Raw genomic sequence first — 18867 nt, 5'->3', positions numbered from 1 at the left:
GATTGGTGTATAGTTAATCTTGCAAGTAATGTTCTTTTTTTGCCAGTGATCAAATGCTTAATAAGTCAAATTCAAGTAGCACAGATGAGTCATTTTTGTTAATGTTTTGTTGCTTTTGTTGCCAGGGCTGTTATACTGTAGTTATTATTAAGCCTGGGAAGCAGTAAGCATGCATGTACCGGAAAGGAGATGAGGCATGTTGCTTGATTATTGATTTACATGAACACACAGAGAGAGATCAATAACCAACCAGCCGGTCAGTGAAAATGACAGAAATGGAGCGGCTTCTCCATGAACAGTGGTTTTTGCAGGTTTGATCTGCATTGGGTTGCTGAAACAGTGACTGGAAATCGGTTTAATTAACTTGTATTTGCCCAGCATGTGCAAGCACACGTGTTTGCACTTACTGTGCAAAGAAATATAAAATACACGAAAAAACATAAACAACTGTAAGTAATTGTGCAAGGGAGTCAAGAAGGCCTCCTCTCAAAACAAACAGATTAACCACTTAAAGTTTAGTTTCTTGTACGACGAATAGAGAAAATAGCTGACCTACAAACTCCCAATGCATCACGATGCGACATGTTGTGAGCTTGTGGATCTGCACCTTTTTTTATGGTTGCACCTTTTTTTATGGTTGATGAGAGGATATGAATAAAGAACCATTACATACTACAGAGTTTGAGATTCTAAATAGTGTGAACAGTGTCATTGTAGTATTATACTGTATCCGGTATGAAAACAAGCTGATCTCAGGTAAGTAACTAGTAGAATGTAGATACTAGTACACTAAATGACTGACGTGCTTGTGTTCATTGTCCTCTTCTTTAGCAGCAGAACTTTAAGCAACGGGTTGTGGCTCTGCTCAAGAGGTTCAGGGTGACAGATGAGGTGGGTGAGGTAGGTGTAATTTTGCTTTTGGTTCTACTTTATATATACACAGTAAAATCCTCAGTGTTACAAATGGTTATATTAACAATGGGGGATTTCACTGTGTACTAGAATTACTTATGCACCACATGTGCATGCGTTTGATTTGTGCATGCGTGTGTGTGTGTGTGTGTGTGTGTGTGTGTGTGTGTGTGTGTGTGTGTGTGTGTGTGTGTGTGTGTGTGTGTGTGTGTGTGTGTAGGTGCTGGACTCGGAGCAGGATCCAGCAGAGCCTCCTCCTGAAGTGGAGGAGGACTTGGACCTGGAGAGTCTGGACTTTGAGAACCCCAGCGACAGCGGACCTGAGCTAGATGATGACGACAGTGTCCTCAGCACCCCAAAACCTAAACTCAAGTGAGCGGAACGCAGCCGTTGTATAATTCTCTGTTTCTCAATGTCATGGTGTGGACCCTTAAGGGTATATAACTCTGAGAGGGTACAAATGGTCCATTTTGTTTCCATTTGTAGTCTCTCAGAGTTACAGAGCCGTAACAGTCCATTTGACGTTGAGAACCAGTGGTATAATTAAGCAATAACTCACTCCAGGCCATGGTATTATTGTCATTACATCACACCCAAAGGCTGTTGTTTGCAGATGGCCGACAAACCCCCTTAGGTGTGATATAATGACAATCCACCATGGCCTGGAGTGAGTTATTACTTTTTATAAAATGGTTACCAAAGTTGGCAACATAAAAACCCTAGACATTAAGACATGTCACAATTAAAACTGTTTTTTAATAACACTTTCATTACAAGAATAATTTCTACAAGAAAGCAGTCCCTGATTGCCTGCACAAACAAGGTGGTTTGCTTTTCATGTTTGCATTTAGAATTTTCTTCAAATTCGTCAGTCTCATTGTGCTGATCTACCTGTCGTCCTTTGATGATTCTGAATTAATATTTCTCCTTTTTCCTGACACCAGTCATCAAAGCATTGTCCCCCCCCCCCCCCCCCCCCCCCCAAGTTCATCTCCTTTTTCTTCAGCTCTGTGTGTCGTCCTTTTTAGGCGTGACATGTCCCTGGAGACATTACTCTATCCACTCCTCCATCCATTGAGCTCCCACAGAGATTGAAATTCACCTTAAATGTTGTTGTGGGTTTCATCTTGACCTACAGTTTGTAGCCTAAAGGTTTTTCTTAGCCGCAGAGTGATATAGAACTGTACAAAGACATTAGACTTCATATAGCCATGGTATATGGTTATTATACCACATCTGTCAGCCAATCAGATTGTATGATTTGACCAATATGCACTTTAGGCATTTAGCAGACGCTCATATCCAGATCGATTAACAAGTGCGAGATCGAGTAAGCATGACCTATAGTCAATGTCAACATTTTGATAAGTTTGCGTGTGTGTGCATGTGCGCATGCACGCAAAAGATCCACCAGGGAGAAATTCAAGAAGAGTTTCATTACAAAATGTTCACATTGACATGGACTTATAAAATGATAAAGTTAATACAAATCATGGCCATTTTTAATGGCTGGTTGATGGTTTAAACCTGTTACATTTTTAGACTGCTTTTACAATCTCAGCACTCTATATTTGATTAAAAGATTAACTGAGGATTTTTGTATAAATTTGGAATAGAACTCTTTTGATGATTTGAACTAATGATGCTATGAATGCTGTGAGGGATGATGTAACACATTCCACTAAATCACAGCATGTTCAAAGTATGTCCCTGTTTTCAGGCCATATTTCGAGGGCCTCTCCCTCTCCAGCTCCCAAACTGAGATTGGGAGTATCCACAGCAGCCGGAGTCACAGGGAGCCTCCTAGCCCGGTGAGACCCCAATATTACAATATTACTACATGAACCCTAGTGTCCCTATTCTGGGACAAACAGTCTGCAAAAATAGCCAATCTACATGCTAATCATTTAAGTACACATACATATTAATGACTTTAGGTTATAATAGTAGTAAACAAAACCCTGTACCCCCCTGGCTAGGGAATTCTAAAGACTGTCCTAGCCAGGCTGGGGATTCAAGCTGTTTAAGCCTAACCTAACATTTATATTATAAATATATATTATATATATTTATATAGTTATTCTGCTAGTAACTTGGTTGTACAATGAAGTATGTTTTGTCATTAGCCTGGTGATTACAAGTTCTCTGTAACCTGTTACTGTTCCAGAACGACCCAGACAAAACCAAGTGTGGCGGTGCCAAATTCCAGGGGGACAGTGTCTCTGATAATGTCTCTTTTGTGAGTATTAGACAAAACAAACAGTGCCTTGTGTTACTTAGACACACAAGTTCTTTGTACTTGATGCTACACTGCTGGTAAAGAGACACCGTGTTTCTCCAATAGGCTGCCACAGATAAGACAGTTTCTTATCATAAGCACTACTCCATCTTCCTCTGTCTCTCTGTCTCTCTGTCTCTCTGTCTCTCTGTCTGTCTCTGTCTGTCTCTGTCTCTCTCTCTCTCTCTCTCTCTCTCTCTCTCTCTCTCTCTCTCTCTCTCTCTCTCTCTCTCTCTCTCTCTCTCTCTCTCTGATTGTGTGCTCTCCCATAGGAGGTACCAGAGGCAGTGACTCCAACCACAGAGCTGGAAATGGACACCATGGACACGTTTCTTGAGAGACTGCCCCCTACTGGCAAGATGACCAAGACAGAGTCCCTCATCATTTCATCTAATAGGTAAATTATCATTCATCATTTACATATGTATCGTAAAAAGAAAAAAAAATATATATATATACAGCACAAAAATGTGTCTTATTTCCATTGTGGTCCTTAGTCTCAAGGATAAGCATTTACAACAACAATGTTATTATTTACAACATTGCTTATAAAATAAACTAATAAACTAAATGTACAGATCATACAAAACAATACAATACACTAAAACAAGTATTATCCCTCCATTGCCAGTTAAATGAGTTTTTTCCTCATTTGTTCCTCCGTTGTTCTTTTGAATGAAAATGTAATTTGTTCCACACCTTCAGGGATGCAGATTAGCTATGCTAGCTCTGGTACAAAGGCTGTGTGATTCCCCTACACTAGGTCAGGTACTTACTCTAGGTCGGTACCCTCTAATTAACTATTTTGTGGACCATATTGAACCAAGCTGCTCTACTCTGGCCTCAACTGGCAGCCAACTGAGCTCTGAAAATGTCTCCTCCCAAGTTGTCCCAACAGGATCACAGGGGCCAAGAGTCAAGACCCATCACAACCCTAATCATATTATTTTGTGACACCTGTAGTTTGTTCTTTGGTGAAATTGACAGCCCCCCAAACAAGGATATGCTGGCATAATAAAATTGACAATGCGCTAGGCTGTTAGCAAGGAGTCTGAGATGATCCTCTCAAAGCAGCCAGTCCTTTCTAGCCAAAAACCTACTGCATGCATTTACTTTCCTCAGCACCTATATCGCCATTTCAGCTATCTCTAGTACCACCATGATTGGACGATGCTTCTTTAGTCTAGGCTTAGTTCCAAAAAAAAACACTAGGTTTTGCCTACAGGGCTAGCCAATTGCTAGCCTTAGAGAGATCCTCCCATAGTAATCTTCGGAGTATACTCAATCGTTTTTGTACAGTGAAATAGCAGTGTGGTCCTAAGAGACTTAGGTTCTGCCTCCATCATGGTGCGGTAGCCTTTTTGCAATCCTTTTGTATGGTATTCTCTTTGTGTTAAGATTTCCCCAATTCATCTCTCCTCTCCTCTCCTCTCCTCTCCTCTCCTCTCCTCTCCTCTTCTCTTTGCTCCTCCCATTGATATACTGTATTCCCTTCCACTTATATTCAGAATCCTCTAATTTCATCAATCATTCTCCCCCTGCTCATGTCCTTACAGGCAGGAGCCTAAGATACCAGGAAGGCGAGGCAGGAGTACATCGCTTAAGGAGCGTCAGCCTAGCAGGCCATTGAATGAGAGGGCCAACAGCCTGGACAACGAACGCTCCCTTGACACACGCTGCCATCTACAGGTAGAAGCAGAGAACAGCAACCTGACTCAGAGCTTTGTAGACGGTTAAATTGGCCCCACACTAGAGGATAATTTGCCCGATGTTGTATCCAATTTCCCCTACCGACGATCACGGTGTCGTACTCGTACCCCATTCAAGCCTGGCCAGAACCTATTATCTCCCCCACACTAGAGGATAAGATCCTCTAGTGTGTGAGGGGTTCACAGACATAATCTTATGGAATGTTGAGCAGAAGATGGCAGTAACCATTAAGAGGTTACATGAATTACATTTGGAATTACATCTATAATTCACTTTGTCAGAACTGAAATCAGCATTTAAATATGAAAAATAATTCATCAAGTCAGGTTATTTACTCCTGTCCATTATTTCATAGGGTTTCGCCTCTGTTAAAACCGTTGGGTCCATTTGGTTACATTTGTACACTGTCAGAGTTACAATGAATATAAAATAAGATAAATGAACACTGAGGATTTTACTGTGATTGCATAAAGTCAATCTTTGATTGTGCTGCTAGCTGCCAGGTACAACCCATTAACCAACATGCCGGTACCAGAGCATCTCAATCTAACGTCCTCTTTCCTCTCCAGATCCCAAGGAAAACTGTGTATGACCAGCTGAACCATATCTTGGTGTCAGACGACCACCTCCCTGACAGCATCATCCTCATCAACACCTCAGACTGGCAGGGCCAGGTGAGGAATAAGAGCTAAAAAATAAATTGGGCCCGAGAGCAGCCTAGATTGACTACACACGTATTTGAGAGATATTGACACATTTTATCATTTGGTGTAAATTCCATATATCCAATGCCTCTCCCCTCCTGCCCTCCCCTCAGTACCTCTCGGACATCCTTCAGAACCATCATCTTCCAGTGGTCTGTACCTGCACCACAGCGGACATCCAGGCTGCTTTCATCACCATCGTGTCGCGCATCCAGAGATTGTAAGTCAGATTCTCACAAAAGAGAACAAGTTACACTTTGCTTGTTATTCTCTGCATTTCCCTTTACAGATGTAGTAACACATGCTCCCTGTGCTATACTAAGGCATATAATATGTATAATATCCAATATATGTTGGATATCTATACATATGCATTGCCTATTGTCCATAATATGTCTTATGCCCCCTAACCATCCGTTCCACATTGCTTGCATTTCACTGTTTTATTTAGTTGGCATTTATAATACTCTCTGTGCTATCTTGAATGCATCTATCTATCTATTAAGTGTATGTGTATCTGGCTATTTGCTTTTATTTTACTTACAGTAATTGTACTGTCTGTGATGAGGTCCTGTCCTTGTGCCATGCACGTCAGGATGTACAAAGAAACTCTGTAATTTATCAATACAGTATGTCTGCAAAGTCACCAAAGAGTTTCCTGTACAGTATATTCCCTTTACCTGGTGATTCAAGTGCTTGATGTTCTTTGTTTTCTCTCCCTAGTTGTAATTGTAACTCCCAGACGCCTATACCAATAAAGATAGCTGTGGCTGGGGCTCAGCACTACCTCAGTGCCGTCTTAAGGCTGTTTGTGGACCATCTCTCTCATAAGACGCCTGACTGGCTGGGCTACATGAGGTTCCTTGTCATCCCTCTAGGTTAGTTGTAGCATGAAACAAATAGTCACTGTCAGGTGTAAAACTTCTATCTCCATATTTACTTTTTTTATGCCCTACTTTGTCGTACAGACAGTTTTACGCCCTCCATTAAACTCAATCAACATTAACTATAAACAAACCAATGGCTTGAAAAGATGGAGGACCTTGACATAATAGGACACCACACAAAACAGTCTAGGGTTCTTTATTTCTTACCCACATGATGAGAACAAACAAGATGAATCAACCTCAGGAGATGAAAATGAAGTAGGGGGGACTAGCCCAACCCCTATAGGGCTGTCAAAACTAGCCCCCCTCCCTAATTAAACTAAAATCTACCGAACAAAACAGGACTACCGGTCATCCCCAGGCCAAACTAAAATAAACTAAAACAAAACAAAACAAAACAAAACAGAGAAAAGGCTCTCTTAAGCCTTAATGCTGTGGGCTGTGGCACTGGCTATGCCTGTGTACTGAACAGCTTTTAAAACAGTTGTTAGGTGGGGGCTTCAACAATCAGAGATGGGCTGCGGGTGTGCCAGCCTGGTGAGAGAGGAGAGGTAATTAGGTCATTAAAGGCACAGCCACATACAGTAGATGATGTCATGGCCTCGTGCAGCAGACAGTGTCGTGCCAAAAGCGCTGTGAGCTTGTAGATCTATTTTTGCTATATTTGAAATATTATGTGAAATTAAGTCTGTGCCGGTTTCTATGAATATTTAACCAATGAAAAGTAATATAACAATAGTTTGTGACTATATAATAACTACATTGGATCCATTGAAACACAAGTTATTTTTCTCCATTTCCTAAAAATTTACGTTTTTGGACATACAAGGTCTCTGTCTGACAGTAATTAAATATGACTTAAATATTGTTGACTTCACTATCTGCCATATCCTTTCTCAGTATATGTGAAGTTGATCAAATACAACAGCTAAAACAACATCTGATTAGATTGTATGTCTCTTCTGGACTGCATTCAGGAGTTCATCCAGTCTCTAAATATCTGGGCACCATTGACTATCGCTACAACAGCTTATTCCAGGATGCAGCATGGAGGGACTTGTTTCACAAACCCGAGGCCCCTGTCGTGGGTAGGACACACTATGAATGTTTTATTAGAAATAGTGAAGTATTCATTGTGTAGATTACTATTTGTCTAGATATTACAGTTATATTTACTGTTCATTCTTTTAATGCTGTGCACTCATGAAAGAGATTTAGATTTACATACTGTCATATTTTACATTTCTATATTAGATTTATATTTCTATCTATCTCTCTCTCTCTCTCTCTCTCTCTCTCTCTCTCTCTACCAATATACAGTATATGTATATGTAAATCATATATGCTTTATACATATGCTGTATATCATACACATTATATATTTGAGGAATAGAGCAAAAGAGGGACACTGTTATGTAGATAATTAAAGCTTAGCTGTGATCTTATTTACCGTAAGACACAACTTTGAGTGTTCTATCACTTTTATACTACACTGAGATATCAAGTTTCAATGAACAGATAATTAATGCATTATAAATAATATGTGCGCGCACACACACACACACACACACACACACACACACACACACACACACACACACACACACACACACACACACTAAGCAGGAGAAGAATAGCAATTGTTCTGTTCTATACAGCACAGGAGGACCCAGATGTGGTTTCCAGGGTAACGCAGTACATGGTGGGGGCGAATGGAGCCCACCAGCTCCCCATCGCTGAGGCCATGCTCACTTACAAACACAAGAGGTAGGTTGATGTACAATTGTCTCTCTTGCCAATCGCAGAGTCCATTGTATTTTATGACACAGTGATTCTCAAACCGTTTCATGTCAAGGACCCCCAAATTAATATGTACTGTATTCGGCCATGGACCCCCATCTGAAAATATGTTGTGCCAGGGACCACCATACAAGATTTGTGTTGTTAAAATGTTTCAAAAATATTCTAAATGTTAAATTTCATTCAAGATTGTTTTAGAAAAAGGTAGATCTACAAGATGTATATAGGGTTAAAGTGGTTGAACTGATTTTGATGCTATATTAACACATTTTGCTGGGGAACCCCCTCTGTGACTCCTGTGGGTTCCTGGACCCCACTTTGAGAACCACTGTTAAAACAGTACAGATTCAGAACCATACTCAGTAATTATGACTTAACACAGAAATGGGGAAGTGGGGTATGTTTTTTGGGGGGGCCTTCTTTTGAGGATTTGTCTAACAAATGCTCTTAATGCTGAGCCTATGTTTGTTTGGTTGGTTTGTACTTTCAAAAGGGGGTTGAAAATATTCAAGTACACCCAAAATACACTTTGAAGTGTTGTTTACCTTTGTGTCACTCGGCAACCCCACTGAGACCTTGGCGTTAATGAACCCACAAAGGGATAGGTGTGTCTAAAACTGAAAACACATTTCATGGGTACGATATACTGTACACAACCCCCCTTTTGAAAGGAACAAAACAAAACAAAAGCGAGCTGAAAATGTCATGTCACTAATGACGCTGAATTCTACTAGTGTCTGACTTTGTGTGTGGGGGTTAATATCTGATATGTGATGTGAGTCTTGTCCTCTAAACATCACTGTCTTCTCCATCACTGTGTGCGTGAATAACATGTTTTCCTTTTTTGTGTTTATTTTCTTTTTTCTTTTCTTTTCTTTGAAGGAAAAAGAGCTTTCATTTTGATTTTGCAGTAAGGTATTGTGGTCTGCTTCAGTCTGTTTGTCTTCCTCCTATCTGGTGATTCATGCGCTTTTCTGTGTTGGACCCCCCCCCCTCCACCCCCCTTTCTATGTGTGTCTGTTACTTGTGCTGCAGCTCGCCACTTTAACAGTTTCCAAGTCACACACGCACACACACGCTCGCACACACGTGCGCGCACACACACACACACACACACACACACACACACACACACACACACACACACACACACACACACACACACACACACACACACACACACACACACACACACACACACACACACACACACACACACACACACACACACACACACACACACACACACACACACACATGCCTATAAACACATATTGCTTGTGCACCCCACACACAAAGTCTTCCCATTAACAAGGGATAATATCTAACTCTGACCCCTAGCCCGTGGTGGTGATTTTTTCTAAGGCTGGAAACACTTTACAAGATTTATTATTGATATTACTGAGCACCCAAACACTAATGAAGCATGAGATGCAAACCTTGCAACAGTATATAAAAAAAGTATGCAGGGTATTTTTTAACCAAGTCTTACTTTATTGTGTGATAGAAATATCTCTGAAGGCATTTTATAAATAGGTTTTGTTTCCTACGTTTTAATGACATTCGTGGAAGACTTTGTATAACAAGTAAAGATATTATAGTTTAGAGTAGGGCTGCAACTATTCATTATTTTCTTAGCGATTATTCGATTGATTGTGTTTTTGATTAATTAAATAATCGAGAAGCGCACCTTTTTATATTTAATGTTTATTTTTTATTATGTCTAAATAGACGTGAAAGAAGTCTGATTAACCACTTAAGACCTATTTAATACTTTGTCATGCAGTTCTATGGTGTCGCACAAGCTCACATCGATGTGCTGTGAGCTTGTAGATTAGCTATATTTGAAATGAAATGTCTATTTCTTTATCGGTTCAATTGATTAGTTTAATTAACACCCCTAGTTTAGAGGTTTATTTCCTTCAACAAGAAAGGAAATTATTCAGGTGCAGTCACAATGCTACCAGACTAATAATATTTTACAGTAGGAGTGAACCTCCAACCTGTTGTTGATCAGAGTGAACAAACTCTGCAAACAAACCTAAAATATACCCACATTCTGGAGCTGAAGTTATTTTTCCGCTCCATGTAATTATGAAGTCACAGTTGAACAAAGAGTGCTGATAAGGTGGCAGGATGCCAGTTACAGTACAATGAACCCTCTCCTCCCTCCTCTGGATTCTCTCTGCTCTTTCCTAATCCCTACTTCATCCCTGTTTGTGACCCTCAACACGCTTTGGGCCATTCATGTCTGTCTGCTATTGTCTCATAAAGACCGATAAATATATACACAGTATTAAAAGATTGACGATGAAAGGTTTCTTCTGGCATAATAGGTCCATTTGAATATGGATGGAGAAGATTATTGTCCCATCTTCAGTGTGTACAGTACACAAACCAGGAAGTATATATACATGCATAGTCTGCTTAAGGTTAGAGGTCAACTAAGTTGACTTGAGTATGTGCTGGTGTTAACGTCACACTAACCATCATTTGAATTTATTTATAGTAAGTCTGTTTCAATCCTCACAGTTTTGATGACAACTATAATTATGCAGCACTTTTCTTAACAAGTGTGTTGAGTGCTATAAAATTAAAAGGAGCAATATAAACACATTAATCAGCTGTAATACTGCTGCTGGCTATACTAAAGCCCACTCAGCTGAGCACAAATAGCAACAGCGACATTACATACTGACACCAACCCATACATAAATATTGATAATACTTTCAGCACTGTTTGCTTGATGGTCTGTCTAAAAGCCTTATTCAGTGGGTTCCAGAATGTTTAGTTCTAGAACTACATTTTAAACTCAGCCTGGAAAATGCATGCATTTCGTATTGTCCAGAGTTCCACTGTCAATTTTTACATGGACTGAACCTGCATGTATTAGTGTGCTTTACGATTACATCGCACATTTGAACAAAGACATCGAACAGAAATGATGTTCCACAAAGATCACATGCTGAGTCATGAGCCATTCTTGCGAGTTGAGATGAACGTGCATCACATACATACCCGACAGACATTTGGCTGTTTCTCCCTCTGGCTGCCCTGACAGTGATTTTGGCAGGGTTTGTGTTGTGTTGTGTGTGAGTAAAAAAAAGAAAAGGAACCCTGGCCTGGATTGCATACTGTACCTACTGTAGAGACTGTCTTCTTTCTCATTCTTTCTTCCTCTCTCTCTCTCTCTCTCTGTAGTCTCTCTGTTTCTTCCCTGGGGGGGCGATGGCAGGTTTCTTCAAGGCAAGAGCACCAACCTTTTACCGCCATCAAGTCATCAAGTTTTGACATAATGTCAGATGAGCCTAGATGATAGTTCCATTCAGGCTATTTTTCTGGTGCCTATCAGGAAAATAGTTCAGTGAGTGCTTTATAGATGTACTGTAGTGATGCACTACCAATCTCAGGTAGTGCATGGAACCAGGAATAGTACTGTAGGTTGCTGCTCTTCCTTCTCACCCGCTCTGTCCTATCACGTACCTCCTGGTTGAACTTACATATGCAGCTTCTCTTTAGCCGTTCCTCTTATCTGACGGACATGCTGTCTCCTGAATGCTGTTCAGTTGGACTTGTTTGGTGAATTGGTTTTGGTCCCTGCAGTGGTGGGATAGCTTTGGGATTGGCTATCTATTAGCTTGCATGCCTTGCTTTTTGCTTGTCTGTAGTGGTGGGGAGTGAATGAAGAGGGGGGGGGGGGGGGGGGTGATTTTAGATATGATTCTTTAACAGGGGTTCTCAAGCCAGGCCTGGCATCAAATGAAGCATGCTCTGTCCACCGTGTTTGAATGTTGTAATCATGTAGTGTTCATTTTCCACTATTCACATACTGGAAAAGAAAGTAGTCCAGATGTCAAATTTACTAACCATAGATCCTAGTACTACTAACTTTAGATGCTGTTGATGTTTCTGTGCATTACAATCTTTTACTTTGCAGAAATTAGTAGCTTTAGAAATGCTTCTGGGACATAGTGCTTTTTGGACACATTTGGTCACATAAAACACTTTCCAATTCTCTTCCATTTCAAGACATATTTTTCCTCTTCTTGCCTCCTTTATCTCCTGTATTGCCTGTTTGGGCTCCTCTGCCTCTCCACAGCCCAGATGAGGACTCGTGTCAGAAATTCATTCCTTTCATTGGGGTAAGTCACTACTCATTTCTCTGCCTAGAATACCTAGATGGAGTCATATTGGTGCCATTTGCATGTAAGGCCTTTTGCATAAGTGTGATTTTTAGTATAAATGTTACTCAATCTGTTTATGGTAATCCTTTCACTCTACTTTGAATTCTACAGATGGTGAAAGTTGGCATTGTGGAACAGACATCTGCAACGTCAGGCAAGTCATAAATACACATTTTCAATGGGTGGTTGCTGTTAGGGGTAGAGATAAATATCCATCATAAAAATATGTTTTTGCATAATAATTGCATGCCATTCTCTGCCCCTAGAATGTGGGCCGAATGCAAAGGTGTGGGATCGAGTCCGGCTCATGATCCATGTTGCATGTCATCTCTTTATCATCGACCTTCACCTTTCCATCTCTCCCCACTGCACTATTTAATTAAGCAGAAATATAACAAAAATACTAAAAAGACAGAAAATGAACTTTTCGGTAACACTAACTATGCATCCCTTATAATCATACTTACATTATAATAAATTATAATCTACTTAACTCATAAATACTCATAATGCTTTATAATAATAATCATAACACACTATAAAGCATTTTATAATGGCTTATAAGGGTAAGGATTATAATACTTATTGTTGGACACTCACAGACATTTTGGTAAAGATGTGGTGTACTATAATTCTCATAGTTTAATACATTATGCTGTATTATAATCACTGTTATATTGCATTATAGTGTGAATACAGTAAGTCAATTTAAGTGGTCATTGGGTGCTTTAAGTAAAGTAATGACGTTCCTCAAGGTGTAGGCTGTTTTTCTTCATAGATACAAAATTCTTCCAACTTTATTTAAAGCACACAATAACCAATGATTATAGTAAACTATAATCACACTATAATGCATTATAACAGTGATTATAATGTATTATGATATTATCATAATGTATTAGCCTACATCTATGAGAATTATAATACATCTGCTGTGAAATTCGCAAACTGGCGTGACAGTAAAACCCACTCTTCTGTAATAATAAAGTAATCTGCGATTATGAACGCTTCAGTTGCCAAATGTTAATATTTCAGGGGCCAGTTGCACCACCTCACACTAAGTTCAAACTTAGCCTAGTTATAGCTTAAATGGCTTTTAAAAAAGCCATTTAACCCAGTTAGCCGGGAAAGTATCTGTGTCATTTTTAGATTTCTTTGGCTATTCAAAAATAGCAGATATACAAGCTCATAGCGCGGCACCGAGGGCCGCGCTATGAGCTTGTAGATCTGATATTTTTTGTTTTTTATGTGATTTTTTTTGCAAATCTTTAAATATATATATATATTTTTTAAATATATATTCAAAGATTTGCACTCATTTTCACGATTTTTCAGCCAAAGAAATCTAAAATGACAGAGACACTTTCCCGGATTGAATGTGTTTAAGCTATAACTAGGCTAAGTTTGAACTTAGTGTGAGGTGGTGCAACTGGCCCCAGAGGCCTGTAATTTGTATAGTCTGCGTTTGTGAAACACTGAGCAATGAACATCGTTCATTTTTCTCCTACTCTCTCGTTACATAGTCTGCTGGAATGAAGCCTCTACGCTCTTCTGTCCTTCAGGGGACTCTGACGACGCCGCTCCCATGGGGTCAGCACTCCTTTCCTCCACTCCTCCGCAAGTGTCTCCTGCTCTCAAGGAAGCATCGCCCACACCTCCCTCCTCTCCCTCCGTCACCACTGGTTTCTGTTACAGGTATATCATGGCGGTCTGTTCAAGGACTTTCCCTGCTCCAAGGAAAGATGATAAACATGAGCCATTGATATTGGTCAGCAATTCTACTTTTAAGGGAACTGTCGGTCTTCTATCATTATTTTTCTAGTTTTTTATGTATTGAGCTGTAGCAAAGTGTGAAAAGTGGCACAAAGATTACAGGGCATAGTGACATACAGACGAGATGGCTCCTGGTGGGATTTGATCCTATGACAATCAGGGATGCATGCGTTTCCACAGCCACTGTATTTAACTGTCACATCATCATTAAAACTGGGAAAGCATTTGTGTCAGTTTAGATTTTTGTATTAGCTATTCAAAGATAGCAGATATACAAGCTTCTACTGCTATTTTTGAACATTTTTGAAAAATCTTGAAAGTGTTCACAGCATTGGTGGTACGTTGTACATAAACACAATTTTCCTGTTAATCGCTTTAGTGTTTGTTTGCATTTTGTCCAAGGTTATTGGAATGTTATTCAACTTATTTGAATAATAATGTATATATTAGCTAAACATACAATAATTGCGTAGTTATACAGTAGGTGGTGGTGTGATATTGTTTGTGTGTAAAAATGTGTAAAGCTCTCTATATTCCAGTAGCTATAGAGAGTTTGTTCAGTAACAGGGGTCTCACCATCCAGTTTTTTTAGTAGAGAGAGAACTCATACAGGATCCAGCAGTGGTTCCCAACTTTTTTCCTTGGACCCACTTCTTACATCTGATAAAGCTGAAGCCAGCCACACGTGCATTCACGCACGCACACACTTGTTTTTCCACACAGTTTTACCACTTAAGCCCTATACTTTATAGCACTTTTTGAAACATTGTTTTACGATGTTAGTGTGCTTGACAATGATGTTTCATGTGGGAGTTATTTATGATTTTGTCCAACATGTTTCAAATGTTGGACTAACTCCAAAACAGACCTGGTCTCATGTCTAGATTTGGTAAAAATCAGGGGAGAGAATATTTATTTTTACCTAAAAATGTATTTTCTGTTTACTGATGTTCAGGCATTACCGCCCAGTCTTTGTTACAAAACTTCCTGAAGGATAGAGAGTCATGCCTGATTGTCATGCCAAATTTGAACAGGCATTTCTCATGTCCTGTGAAATTCTGTACGCCTATGCCTCTCATGAGGAACAAATTTGCCTCATGGACTTTAAAGTTCCGCCTACTTACATTTTCTGCCATTGTGATTTATTGTTTTTTTTATCTCTTAAATCCCTACTCCTAAGATTTGTTTTAGCAATCCTCCTTGAGTCAATTAAAATGGTAGGGTGTGTGGCTTTTTCAAGCTGATAGGCCTCATGGTGGTGCTATAACAATTATTATCTCCGCCAGGAGGCCGGAACAGCCAAAATTGAGGGATTCTGTCTGTCTGTCTGTCTGTCTGTCTGTCTGTCTGTCTGTCTGTCTGTCTGTCTGTCTGTCTGTCTGTCTGTCTGTCTGTCTGTCTGTCTGTCTGTCTGTCTGTCCGTCCGTCCGTCCGTCCGTCCGTCCGTCCCAGATCGGCGTAGAACTTTGCACTCACACTCCCAGTAGGCCAAGGAAGAACTTCTGCCCCTCCTGTCTTCAAAAGGGGGGTGTTATACAGTAGCAATCAATTGAAAACGCACATTTGAACGGGCATATCTCATGCCAATCAGACATGTTAGAAGGGCACCTCTAATGACCATGGAGAGATACAGTAGGAAGCTGATTTGCAACATACAGTGTTGTGCTCACTGCTTTCTCCTTGGTATTACAGCTACTGTATATAGCTTACAGCTATATTTCTTTATTGAGACAGTAGGAAGGCAGAAAGAAACAAAGCAAGGGAGACACGAGAAACAATTCTGGCAGAATTTGATCTCAGGCCAGCATTGTTATTTTTGGTTCCTGATTACCATACCATGAATTTGAATATACAAACAATTTAATTCAGTATTGGTATTCCATAGTTGGAGCTCAACATTTTGCAGGCCAAAAAGCTTCTGTTTACAGACGTGTCAGTGATGCTGATATTTGTGACTGTCAGTCAGCGATAACGTATCTCTTCTCACCCTGTGTTTTCCTGAAGTTCTGGTGGACATCAGGGGGAGCTGATGGGGCTGCAGGTGGACTACTGGGTGGCTCCGACGGACAGGAAGAGAGACATGGAAAAGCGAGACACTTCCTCTAAGAACAGCCTGAAGTGCACGTTCCGCTCGCTGCAGGTCAGCCGGCTGCCCGTGGGGGGTGCAGAGCTGAGCACCCAGCCTACCATGTCTATGACTGTGGTGACCAAGGAGAAGAACAAAAAGGGTAATATGTGGCAATGACTATTCTGCAGCTTTTGGTCTTAATGCAGTGGTCTGATGCAAATATACTTCTCTGGCTACTAATGGCTAATCAACCAAATAATGAAAATGACATGGAAACAAGTGCTACAGCCATGGCTATTCCCAAGCCTTGGCTGTAACACTTGTTTCCATGTCATTTTCATTATTTGGTTGATACTAGACTTCTGGGCTTCATGCAGGGCTTCCATGTCACTTAACAACTGGTATCTCTGTTGTTCCCTCATCACCAGTCATGTTCCTGCCAAAAAAGAGTAAAGACAAGGAGGTGGAGTCTAAGAGCCAAGTGATCGAGGGCATTAGCCGGCTCATCTGTACTGCCAAGCACCAGCAGACCATGCTGAGAGGTAATGATGTTTCCTTTGTCCTGTCTCACTCTCTGTTTTAATAATGAGTGGTCTGTTCTGATCGGAATGGTGCAGGAGAGGCAAAGAAATAAACAAAAGGCCTGGCAGAATGTGGCCGTTTCTAATTTTCACTGAAATCCCATGTGACCTTTGTACAAATTCAGGACAAAACAAAAGACTGGGCATCAGGTACTGTAGATATAGTCATCCAACCCCCATACAATACCAACTATTATTACATACAGTAATGAAATATTCAATATTACATTGAGTTGCTGGTAATGTTCAAGGTAGGATTGTGCTGATGTACAGTCAAAATTGGCTAAAATTCCTAAACTGTAAACATATTCAATTTACAGTGCAATATGATGTCAATTTAAAGTGATGCCTGTACCATGCCCTCTCCCTCCCACAGTGTTGATCGACGGTGTGGAATGGAATGACGTCAAGTTTTTCCAGCTGGCTGCTCAGTGGTCCTCACACGTCAAACACTTCCCTATAGGGATTTTTGGACATTCAAAAGGCCCATACTAGTGTCCTGTAAGAGACTGCAGCCCTTGAGGACAGCCTCCCCTGTCTGTCCACTCCCTTCCCCACCCCTTGTGCCAACACCGTTTAACCCACCCTGTCCCTGTCTGCACACATTCATCCTACTGTCTTAATTTAAAGCTCCCATGCTTTCCTCGTCTTGTACATCTATTCTATCTGATGATGATGATGATGATGACGATTATCTTTTTTGCGTTTTTTATTTTTATTTTCTATTTATGTAAAAACTTCTCGAGGCAAGGCTGTCATGGGAAGATTTCATTACTTGGCTTTTTAAAAAAGAAATATATCTATATATCCTGCTGATGTTTTATAGAATTTTGCGAAAAAAAAGAAAAAAAGGAATCCTAATAAAATAATAATTAGAAAAGAATAAATTAACATCTAACATTAACGAGTGCCCAAGCTTTCCCTTCCCCATTGTCAATGATAAGAAAAAATGTATTTGGTGAAGTTGGTTTTAAGCTCTTTGCCCGCACAATTTATCAAGATTATTTCATGGGGAAAACGACGACAACCAAAGGAGATCACCTTGGAATGATGGAAACTGTGGGAAGAGATGGTCACCATCTTGTTTTGAACCTCTAGAGCTGGGACTTGGATTCTCAACTCCAGGAACTGTTAACAACTCCAGACTCCTCAAGCCTGATTTATACTTCGTCACACAACGGTGTCGTTTGCCAAAAATAGCCGACCTACAAGCCCACAACGCGTCGTTCTCGTTGTGAGCTCTCGTTGTGAGCTCTCGTTGTGTGCTTGTAGGTCGGCTGTTTTAGGCACGCGACATTGTCGTGCGACGGAGCATAAGTTAGTCTTCACTCTCTCTACCCTAAAGAATAGACGGGAGAAAAAAAAAAGGTTTCTGACCTTTGACCCTTATCAGACTCTGCACTCAATGAAACAAGACTGAAATGTGCAATAGACTGAAAGCTATGTGAATGACACTCGGAAACGGACCCTGTAAACAACCCTGCACTGTTCATACATCACATATCGCTCTCTTTTAATGTGCTTAACACTTCTTCTTATTTGTCCTCTTAGTCTCTGAAATTGCACCCTTGTACCTGATATTTGAAGAGTTTTGATCCAAAATGTGGAATCCACCATATGAAAAACAAAAAAGTTGCATCTGTTCTTACATGATTAATAGTAGCCCTAGAATGGTTGTGATATTACATATGTTTCATGCATTCCATATACAGTTCACAGCCTACTATATAGATCACTCCATCCCATGCCCGGTTGCAGACTCATCGCGGCAGCATTAAAGGTTATAGCGGTCTGTGTGTACTTGCCCAATAATTCACTGCTGCGACTTGACAAAATGGACCATATTCTCCCACCCGACTGGGCCCGAAACGATTGCTGGAGAATGTGGTCTGTGTGCAGCTTGTGGAAAAGTGGATATATAAAACACATGTTTTCTGCCAGAACTTTCAAATTGATATGAAACTAGAGG

At 40.4% G+C, this 18867-nt stretch overlaps 1 protein-coding gene across 13 annotated transcripts in view; it reads left to right on the top strand.

The window, feature by feature from the left end:
• The window catches only part of pacs2 (phosphofurin acidic cluster sorting protein 2), a 68199-nt gene extending 50786 nt beyond the window's left edge, over positions 1 to 17413 (top strand). For 3 of the 13 annotated variants that reach the window (XM_084045407.1, XM_084045414.1, XM_084045413.1), the window contains 18 exons: positions 832 to 891; positions 1133 to 1284; positions 2633 to 2723; positions 3080 to 3151; positions 3463 to 3587; positions 4747 to 4879; positions 5470 to 5574; positions 5718 to 5824; positions 6328 to 6482; positions 7469 to 7579; positions 8150 to 8258; positions 9174 to 9206; positions 12392 to 12434; positions 12588 to 12630; positions 14000 to 14171; positions 16254 to 16477; positions 16746 to 16859; positions 17275 to 17413. In XM_084045407.1, coding sequence (XP_083901533.1) covers positions 832 to 891; positions 1133 to 1284; positions 2633 to 2723; positions 3080 to 3151; positions 3463 to 3587; positions 4747 to 4879; positions 5470 to 5574; positions 5718 to 5824; positions 6328 to 6482; positions 7469 to 7579; positions 8150 to 8258; positions 9174 to 9206; positions 12392 to 12434; positions 12588 to 12630; positions 14000 to 14171; positions 16254 to 16477; positions 16746 to 16859; positions 17275 to 17393 — 1968 coding nt within the window. In that variant the 3' untranslated portion in view covers positions 17394 to 17413. Of the gene's footprint in view, positions 1 to 831; positions 901 to 1132; positions 1285 to 2632; positions 2724 to 3079; positions 3152 to 3462; positions 3588 to 4746; positions 4880 to 5469; positions 5575 to 5717; positions 5825 to 6327; positions 6483 to 7468; positions 7580 to 8149; positions 8259 to 9173; positions 9207 to 12391; positions 12435 to 12587; positions 12631 to 13999; positions 14172 to 16253; positions 16478 to 16745; positions 16860 to 17274 lie in introns of all 13 variants that reach the window. The other 10 variants (XM_084045416.1, XM_084045411.1, XM_084045406.1 and 7 more) reach the window with 8 other exon arrangements.
• Positions 17414 to 18867: the final 1454 nt, after the last annotated feature.

The sequence above is a fragment of the Gymnoscopelus microlampas genome (genome assembly GCF_963454915.1).
Source record: "Gymnoscopelus microlampas genome assembly, chromosome: 20".
NCBI lineage: Eukaryota > Metazoa > Chordata > Actinopteri > Myctophiformes > Myctophidae > Gymnoscopelus > Gymnoscopelus microlampas.
Note: the sequence above shows the minus strand (reverse complement) of the source record. Positions and strands in the feature narration are given on the sequence as shown.